This window comes from Corapipo altera, unplaced genomic scaffold (genome assembly GCF_003945725.1).
Source record: "Corapipo altera isolate COAL_440 unplaced genomic scaffold, ASM394572v1 52, whole genome shotgun sequence".
NCBI lineage: Eukaryota > Metazoa > Chordata > Aves > Passeriformes > Pipridae > Corapipo > Corapipo altera.
Genome location: NW_020884930.1, coordinates 4,936,175 through 4,946,586, shown reverse-complemented (window position 1 = coordinate 4,946,586; position 10,412 = coordinate 4,936,175). Strand labels below are relative to the sequence as shown.

Sequence of the window (10,412 nt, the reverse complement as noted above, 5' to 3'; positions counted from 1 at the left end):
TATTAACCTGGTACTGCCAAGTCCACAACTAAGCCTGGGAATCCCATCCCTGGAAGTTGATATGGCACTTGAGGACATGGTTTATTGGTGAACATGGTGGTGGTGTTGGGTTGACAGCTGGACTTGATGATTTTAAAGGTCTTTTCCAACCTTAATGATTCTGTGATTCTATGAAACCATGTCCCTAAGTGCCATATCCACATACCTTTTAAATAACTCCAGGGAGGGTGACTCAACCACTTCCCCGGATAGCCTGTTCCAATGCTTGACCACCCTTTCCATGAAGAATTTTTTCCCTAACATCCAATCTAAACCTCCCCTGGCACAACTTGAGGCCATTTCCTCTTGTCGCTTGTTACTTGAGAGGAGAGTGACCACTCCCTTGCTACAATTTCCTTTCATGGAGTTGTAGAGAGTGATAAGGTTCCCCCTGAGCCTCCTCTTCTCCAGGCTGAACAACCGAAGCTCCCTCAGCCTCTCCTCACAGGATTTGTGCTCCAGACTCTTTATCAGCTCTGTTGCCCTTCTCTGGAGTCACTCCAGCATCTCAATGTCTTTCTTGTAGTGAGGAGCCCAGAACTGGACACAGAACTTGAGTTGCGGACTCACCAGTGCCGAGTACAGGGGAAGAACCACTGCTCTGATCCTGCTGGCTACGCTATTTTTGATATAGACCAGGATGCTCTTGGTCTTTTTGGCCACCTGGCCACACTGCTGGCTCATGTTCAGCCCTCTAAGAACCTTGGTAAAATTGTGACACTTAGGAAAGCCTCGGATCACCTCCTCATGGGGTGGCTGAGGTTGGCAGGTACTTCTGGAGGTCATTCTGGTCCAACCACTCTCAAGCCAGGCTACCTAGACCTGGCTGCTCAGGACCATGTCCATATGGCTTTTGAATATCTCCAAGGAGGGAGACTCCAAAACCTCCCTTAGCAACCCAGTGAACTAAAGTTCTGAGGACTGGATTTCAAGAAAGATGTGGACCAGCTACCAAGTGTCCAGAGAAGAGCCAAGAGCACAAACAGAAAACATCAAGAGAGGTGGAAAGACATGGAGATTTTCAGGAGACTACAAGACATATGCCAACATTGCTATAAGATGCTGAAAGACTGATGTATGAAGTCAGTCAGTTGTTCCCTAACCTGCAAACCAAAAAGTAACAAACTCTCATTCTCAAGGAAAAGATTGGCATTAGATGTTGTGGGTGGGATCTCGGAGCATGTTTTTCATTATAAGGATAATGGAGCATTTGATAGTGTCCAGAGAGGTGAGACAGCATCCATCACTGAGATCTTTAAGACCTGACTAAACAAATATCTTCTGGCAATCACTTTGTTGTTGCAAAGCCTGCCTCTAGGCAGGGGCACAGTACCAGCAAGACTGTTAAATCCTTTCCATCATACATTAATTTCCCTGCCTTTCAGCTTTTGCATCTCATTGATTTCTGAGGCATACATGTCCACATGTCACTCATTCGCTTGCAGCTTGAGGGAACTCATAGCATAAACATTCTTTGGACCATGTGTTTTATTTTGCTGTTTGCTTAAGGGTAAGAAGTGAGGGAAGGAGCAAACACCACTCTAGAAACATCCAGCACCACACATGAAAGGAAAGACATGGGATGAGGACAAACCTGGAGGGCTGTGGTACAGCAGCAAGGAGGAATGTCTTTCTGCAGCTGAGACCTGGCTCACTCCTTCATTCCCTCAGCATTTATTTCAGATTTTCAGGCTTGAAGCTGTTTTCTCCATGCAAGTAAACAAAATTTAAATTGAAGCAACCTGCAAGCATGCTGACAAAACAGCCTGGGTTATATGCACACAGGTCAGAGCTCTAATTCTAGCAGGGAATAAATGGAAGAAAAGATAGTTACAAAGAGCAGATCGTAGTTGGAGCAAGTCCAAACCCTAAAAAAGCAGTGTTGAACATGGTCTGGAGACTAAGGAGGGGTCAGTCAAACAGCACGAAGTTCTCCTATCACACAGAAAGAGTTGTTCAGAAGCAGCACTACGAATATGGACATTTCTGTTCTGGTAGCTCCCCTTTACGCACACATCAGATGTGAGAAACTCAAGGATTTTAAGGTGTTACAGATACATGACAATCAAATACTATGGAAAATTACCACATTGACTTGAAACAAATCAGTGAAACAAAACCAGTCTGGATAAAGTAGATTTTTTTCCCCAGCAATGCATTATTTTTTCAGCTGCCATAACTGGAAAGATGTTAACAGATCAAGCCTCCAAAATCAATACTGTTTTATTTTGTTCCTGACACAACCACAGCAGCCGATTAAATCAAAATGCAACATCACTATGTTGTAGCTCACCCATTTTGTCAATATGAATCATCCGCTGAAAGGAAGGAAATAATCAGGAAACCAGGCTCTATAGCCTGTGAAACAAGACAGGATAAAACACCTGGCACCACACATTGGAAAGAGTCTTGGTATGATCAATCTAGAAGATAATATTAAGGAGGGCTGATTTCCCTGGAGATATTGGTGTATCCCCAAGGCCTCAGCTTTAACTCGTGCTAACATTTAGGAAAGGCATGTTAACAAAAGGATGTCAAGCAGTCACCAGTTAAGAGGAACCTAAGTAAAAAGTTTAGGATGTAGAAAGTGCAAGAATGGGGCAACTCACCACACAGCCACCCAAGCAGTGATGAGCTGCGAGGTTTCTGCCTTTGAGGGCTAAACACACTTCACCAGATCAGATCAGATATACCTGCACCATCCTTAGACAAGAGCATGAAAGCAAAGAAAGAACTGGAAAAGGTTTTGAAACTGTAAGTGGCTATTCTTGCAAGTCTGTATCAATTCCTCATTCCTTTAATAATTTAGTTTTCTCCCTTAACAAAAGGAGGAAACTTGATAGAAGTAATTTTCTTTTCCTGAGATGAGGATTAGAGCTGCACTGGCCAATGTGGGTTTGATGGGACTAATGTTGGGAAATTGAGAAGTAAAAAATGTTCTTCTACGCCCTCTGTCAAAATGAATCATTTGAATTTAAAAGAGACATCATGGTATTTGAAGAAGTTTCTGAAGTACCAGGCTTGACAGGACACCAAGGTGGGATGCCTACAAAGCCCCTCATTGTGCTGTCAGCCTACACCACTAGTCTTCAGTGGTAGGGCAAGACACCGGGAGTTTGGCTCATTATTGAATCACAACCAGTAAATCTACACCCGACAAATGGTTACTATAATGCTAAAAGACCCTTGGCATCTTCAGGATTGAAACACAAAATTAGTTTCAAATGAGCTGTATTTCCTCAAATTAAAAATTGCAGCCAGAGCATGATGCAGTAACACTGCACCTGGATGTCAAAAAGGCAGATCCACTCCCTATTTCCAAGATCTGCAGCAGAAACCAGACCGTCTGCTTGCCACAAGAAATTCGGGGGTTTTTTAATGTTTAATGTTATAGTCATCAGAGGTTAAAACATGCAGCTCATGCTCCAGTCTCCTAAAGATATGACAGATCTGAGGAGCCTCAAGAAAGATCAAGGGAAGGAAAACAAAGGGGATTTGTGCACAAAGGCAAGAGAAAACATGAGACAAACTGGAAACCACAATCCTTTGAATTTAAAGATACTACATTTCACACCTCCTCCCCAACACAGAATAATTTAAAGATAAGCCACTGACAATGATGAATATTTCCCTTCCCTTAGGTAACAGACCTATCCCCTTGAAGAGGCTCCAGTGAAGAGGACAAGGAGACAAGACCACCTGGTCTTCTGGGGAGCAGAGGAAAGGCCTCTGGCTGCCATCACTGACATTTCTGCAAGTCAACAGGGCTAGAAAAGGGTTGGAACACCAAGCAGAGTTATATAAACCACAGGTGTGATGGTTTAGGCTTAGGCACTGAGAGGCAGCTTATATGCTCCTTTAAAGCTAAAGACAGTCAATTCTCTTTAATTTTTAAATTATTTTTTTCTTTCAAGCACTTTTCACTTTTCTCACTCAGATTTTGTAAGACAGTATAGATGGGAATAATCTACTTAAGGATATTTAAACTTAAAAAAAAAGGCAGTAATTAATCTTTAAACAGAGTTCATTATTACTCTTAGAAATGCTTTTTAGTATTTTAGTGATACTTCTAGTGATATTTACACAATCACGCTGTCCACTGTGCCTCTCTCTCCTGCCCAAGCTTTTGAGTCTCGTGGCAAATTCATTCTTACAAACTTGAACATCAGCAGCTGGTCAGAAGATGGGCATCCCAAATAAAGGTGTTCACTGAGGAAAAGGAAAAGAGAAAGCATCTTTTCCTAGGTCTCGAGGAGTAGTCCAGTCAGCAACACCTACGATGCTCATACCTCTGCCCCAGCATGAGCTGTCCCTCCCACTGGCAGAAGTGCAGGGGCTTGAAGAAACTCTCACAGCAGGGAAAGCCTTCATGACACAGATCGCCCCTTCAAAATTAAAGGCTTAATTTTATGAATTTCTTTTCCCCAATTCGTACAAAAATTGGCATGGGGAGCACCTTTAGTATAGCTACTCTGTCATGAACATGATGTGCCAGCTCCACCTCAAACACTGATGAGATTCCTGAGGGTGACGTTTCTATTAATTAGCAGATCTGGTCTCACAAATACACCTAAGGTTTGGATACAATGCTCAGGAGTATCATATCCTCTTGCAACACACTGTGGTACTGATTGGACTCATATTGACCGAGTACAGAGTGCTGTATCTTGAAGGCAAAGCAATACCCTTACTATCACAGTTATGGCAATAGGCCTGTTTATTCCCTTGGCAGTCCACAAACAACTACATCAACTTGTGGATGAAGAGCCCACAGCCACAGAACACCTGGGCAATGTGATTATACCAACTGCCTCGTCTAAAGCTATAAGAGTGGGTTTCAATTTTCCCTTCTTGGTTAACCACAACCAGCAAGCTTGACAGAGCAGCATGCAGAGATCACTTTGCATTATTTTCATGACCTATTTCTTAAAATACTCCAGCCCCTGGGCACATTTTCTACTCATACATCACCTCAACGATTTTAGGAGGCAAGGTCTTGCTTTTCTCAATACTACCTGTAGACTCATCCAGGGGGACCATGGAGCTAAAAGGCAATTGCAGGTGCTACTGCACACATGAGTAACAAAGAGAAATCTTCAGCCAATTTTTCACTTTCTGTGTGGATGCACAGCTACTGCAGGTACCTCCACCACATTGGGTGTTTGAGACACCCATGACATTTGTTGGGTAGCAAAGACATCACTGCAGGCAGATATCTGTACATCACAGGAAAAGCTTCAGGCAGATGTGGGGAACAGGACTTCAAAATCCATCTTATCTTTACTGCTGCCACATCCCTAGCCTTAAAAGCCTGATTGTGGTGTCATTCTCTAGTTTTTAAAATGTTTTAATTTTGTAGTTTGTTTCCAGAGGAAAGCTCTGAAGCACTCTCAGACCTGTGATAACGGAAGTAGCACCTCTGCCTCAACCCTTAAATCTACTGTATCTGCAATAACCACTCGTTACCACTCAACCAGGAGAATTAGAAAGCATCACAGAGAAGATGGAAAGTATAACTATTTACAGGATCTCAAAAGCTTCCATATGATAGGATTCTTCACAAAACAAGTTTTTTATTACAGTTTTCCACGTTAACATCCCACCAATTCCCATTAAAAATGTTATTTAATACTGTACAACACATAATTATTTGCAGGCATATCAGTTGGTGACGAAGTCAGATCACATTGACATAGTAAGAATAGCTGAGGAGTCAGCAACACAGAGGGGTTTTGGGGATTTTTTATGTTTTTTAAAGAAGGAAAGTGCAGCAAGACACAACTACAATTGTGGCATTCAAAAGTTGGTGCTCTTTGCAGATCATTCAGCTTTTACTGTTGAGAGGAAGGAGAGGCAATTTTTTTAGGTTTGTTTCTATCCTCCACAACTTCTGCCTTCCACTCTTCAGTCAGTATTTTAGATGGCAGATGAAATGACACAGACAAAATTGACATTTGTGTGCTACAGAACACCCCAGTAACAGATACAAGGCTGTACTTATGTCACTGAAGTGAAATTACCTGCAAGATCTCTTTTTTTTTTGTGCCAAAAAAAAGGCATAAAATGTCTAGTCATAAACTAGTTCTAAATATTTTTATAAGGGAAGCATCACTTAAGAAACCAAATTCTTTGAGGAGACTATAACTGGACAAGCTCCCAGTTGCTGCCTCTGTCTTCCTGTCATCCCACCCAACACAGCACCTTTTCTTCCTCATTAAAGTGACTATTAAAGTGGCTAAACTTATTAAGTTTAAAGTAGTTTGTGTGGGACATAAAAAAATCTTATTCCTGAGAGGCTGTAGCAGAATCTGATTGCCCCAGTGGTTAGGAATCACCTCACTTCCATCCCCAGTGTTTCTGTGGAAAAACTACAGGCATTTATCAGTGTTGTCCTTTAACATAATTAAGCCTCTACTCCCTGAGGTTTGCTTAAATGTTTTTAAAATAAAATGTTGCTTGCTGAGGTTTTATGCAGTAAGAGCTGTTCCTGTGACCACATTGTGAGTGTATTAACTTTTCCCAAACACTTAAAAAGTTATTATCACCAGCAAAATACAAATAGTTTTGGAATAGCAAATGTGTTCAATATGTACAAAAAGGTGCCAAAAAACATTGTAACAATATTTCACTTTAACACCATTGGATGCAGTTGTGAGAAGCACCTCAGATGCAGATGCCCCTTTGGTAAAGGTGGGTAGCAGCATTCAGAGGTGTGTTTGGGGCAGCAGCCTCCAAAGGAGTGGTGTGCTGGCTGCTATGCTGTGTCACAGAAAAGACAGAGCTGCTAGATTACCTTCCAGTTCTCCTTATATACTAAATTTCTAGACAGATCCTCTTCCCCTTCCACAGACGTAGCCCCCAACACTTTGCTGCTTCTCTCTCACAAAGCAGTGCCTGTTCTATACACAGTGTTTCTTTACTCAGGCAAAAGCTCAGCCACCCCAACTGATGCAATGCAAGCACATCCATAGTCCTAGGAACAAATGAGTCCTTACTTTGCTGCCACCAAGCACTGCCTTTAGGTCATTCCATCAGTAACTCACAGGTCAGGGAGAAGCATACAGTTATAGGAGCAGGTCTGACAGTTGTTTCTTTAAAATATAGTTCGGTTCCAGTGAGTCATAAGGGTTCAACACTGATCATATTCTACCAGAAGACACTACACTGAAGGAATGGCATTTTGCTACAGCCTCCTCAGTCAGATTTAAGATTTATCTCCTTGGAATTCAGTTACAGTAGTAAATAATTATCTCACCTGAAAGAGAACAGGGAATAAGATATTCATCTCATTTCCAAAACAAGAAAATACTTAACAGCCTTGCAACTGCTTTATTCATTTCAGTCATAAACTACCTGCTGTGACATCACTTTGATGTCTTGAGGCATCCCAGAGCTCAATCCCTTAACTCTTCAGACAACGCAGCAATAGGGGAGGGGAAGAGATTTGTCTCACCATGCTTTTTTTGAGTCTCCCCTATTGTCAAATAAAAATAACCTTTGTAGATTATGGAGTGACTTCTTACACAGTTGTCTTCACTTTAATATCATGTGGGATGTGACTGCAGTGTTGGTGTGTGCAGGAATATGGATATCACCCACTGAGTCTCACTATTCCAAGCCAAGTTGTGCACTCTACAAGCCCTTTGTAGCAGGCTTTCAAGGTTAAAAAAAAAACCAAACAACAAACCAACAAAAACCCCAAACCAAACGAAAAAGCCCCCAGTTGCTGAGCTAAAAGTCTAGTAGAGTTGAAAAACGGGACTAAGAAATTGTGTTCCTTCCCTTTTTGAAGCATGATAGACAAAGTCCTAAATGTAAAGCTTCTACACAGTGTGCACCAGTACCTATGGCCAGCATCAGAAAGGACAGCTGTGGGGGCAGAGGAGGAAATAGTTGGGCAGCCACACACGTCACACCCTGTGTAAGCTGGTAACAAGTATGAGGACTTAGGTAGGTACTTGCAGGTGTGCATGAACAGAGAAAGACTTAGAAGAGGAATGGACCTTCAGCCCTTTCAACTCTTCCTCACCACCCCCAGCCTTTCCACAGACTACACCCTGTTCTGAACTCCAGGTCCGATTCATAACTACACTCATGCACAGAGCCCAGAAAAGCAAGGCTTTGAGAGACAGACAAAGGCAACCTGCTGCCGGGTTCCTAAAGAAGACGCAAACTGCTCCATGTAGGTAAGACAAGCCACAAAAGTTGTGCAAACCTCTTTGCAATGCACAGTCCATGTACCGAGTGTATATTCAATGGGAGAAGAATTGTGTTTTCACAGTGCCTGCTATAGTGTACCCACAAAACAGATAGTAGCCCCCTACCTATCACTGCTGTAAGTGCTACTGAGCAGCAGGGAAGATTCAGAAAGTTATTGTAGTCCACATTCAACTTATTTCAGTGTCTCAACTGTTCACATAAATACCCTGTCTTCCTAGGACTACAGTTGCAAGAAACAGTGCACTAAGATACTATCTGATCTCCTGTTTTGTTATTTTTTTTAAGAGTCAAAAAGCCTTGCTTTTCTGAGAAAAAAAAAAAAAAAAACCAACAAAAAACCCCCAAGCCAAGCCAAGCCAAACCAAACCAAAACCAAAACCAACCAAACCAAAAAACCTCCCAAAACACCCTCAAAAAACCAAAAAAACCCCACACCCCAAAAACTCCCACAAAAACCCCAAACCAAACAACAACAAAAAACCAAAACAACCACCCCCCAAAAAAACCCCAACACTTCCAAAACCCCAAGACATGCTCCCCTGGAGAAGCAGCAACTTTGAAATGCCTAAGTGCATTCATGACTTACATAAGAAATGGCAATTAATAAGGGTCCAATAGCTTTGTTTTTCAATTAAAGAGACGATTAAAAGTTTGGCACATGCTCCATAATATTGATTACTATGTGATTCACTGTTAATTACATTTAGTAAGAGGCATGAGGAGAAATCAGGAGGAGACCAAAGTTAATTCCATTTGACTTTTGACAGTTCACCAGGTCTCTTCAGATAAAAAAAATGGATGCTCAAATCCTCTCAGCATTACATCATAATTCTGTAAAATAAGCAGCCAGAAAAAGATCCCAAGTTTGTTACTGTACAAAGTTATGAGATAGTTTTGATTTTCAAAGTAGCTTAAAGGAGTGTCAAAATGACCTTGTCCCACTTGATCATCGAATTCCTTTCTCCCTGGGGCTCATCTCTCGTCAATACATTATCAGTGCACAGACAGTGGTAAAAACGCTGTACACCACCAGATTGGAGAGGACAACACAATTAATCATTTGTTGAACAATGTTCACAAGGTTATTTGCTTTCATTATAAATAAGCAAGATGGTCAAGCAACGTGTCCCCTTTCCAACTCCATCTTTAACTTGAATGAGAAGTTCTACTTTAAATATTGGGTGATTTGTTTAAAGCTAGTAGCTAGAAATACTGTGCAGAGTTTTTCTAATGTTAAATGTTTGTCACTTGCACAACTCATCACATTCCTGAAAGAATAAGTTTCTCAGGCAGGTGACTCCAGGATTCTGAGACCACACACAGCACATGATGGTAAAGGTCACAGCCCCCAGCATGTTTCAGCACGTTTATTTTCCTCCCAGCTCTATGTTTCACATTTTCTGAGCACTAGGCTGTAAAATCCACTTATAGAAAACAGTAAATATTCCCTCTACAGTAAAGTTGCAAACATCTGAGAAAAAAACCAAGCAAATAATACAAAACAAACCCCAAGCAAATGATAATCAGTAATGTTATCAGAGACATGATCTACAGCTACAAACACACTATAAAACTTACTCTGAATAATACGAAAGTAACACATGGAAAGGATGGCTTGTAAACCCACAACACATCTCGAGTTTAACACAGTTTAAGAAGTTTATCAAATCTAACCATTCTCCTTGCTGTGTTAGTAAAACCATACACTGTATACAAGCTGTTGATATATAGAGGACTTAAACAGTTGTATAAAGGTATCTCCATTTAGTTCTGCACACCAACTCCTAGGATTCTGGATTAAGGTAATTTTTGGGTTTTGCTTGTCCTAAACTCATTGACATTTATTTTGCAGCGACTCCTTTCCCCTCCCATGCACTGCTCTGCCAGAGTTGTAGCTGACCCCCAGCATCATTCGGTGCAGTTCAGCGACCAGGCACAGAGGGCTCTTCCAGCGCAGGGGGCTGCAGCTGCAAGTCTGAAAGCGTCCACACCCAGGGCAGTGTCACCTCTCCCTTCCCAGGTCACAGAGGACCACAGCGCCAGAAAAGGCTTTCTGGTAACTGCTCCCACAATAAACAAACTATCTATCCTGGTGTGCCCCCCTTTTTAACAGGTTTTAACCATTTGTTAACCCCTGAGCGGACGCCTCCGGT

General features: G+C 41.8%; 1 protein-coding gene across 1 annotated transcript in view; it reads right to left on the bottom strand.

Moving 5' to 3' along the window:
- LOC113954595 (neural-cadherin-like) overlaps positions 1–10,412 on the bottom strand; it is a gene marked incomplete at its 3' end in the record, with an annotated part of 38,561 nt that overhangs the window by 27,032 nt on the left and 1,117 nt on the right. The window contains exon 2 of the mRNA XM_027659125.1: positions 7,884–7,908. Coding sequence (XP_027514926.1) covers positions 7,884–7,908 — 25 coding nt within the window. The remainder of the gene's footprint in view (positions 1–7,883; positions 7,909–10,412) is intronic.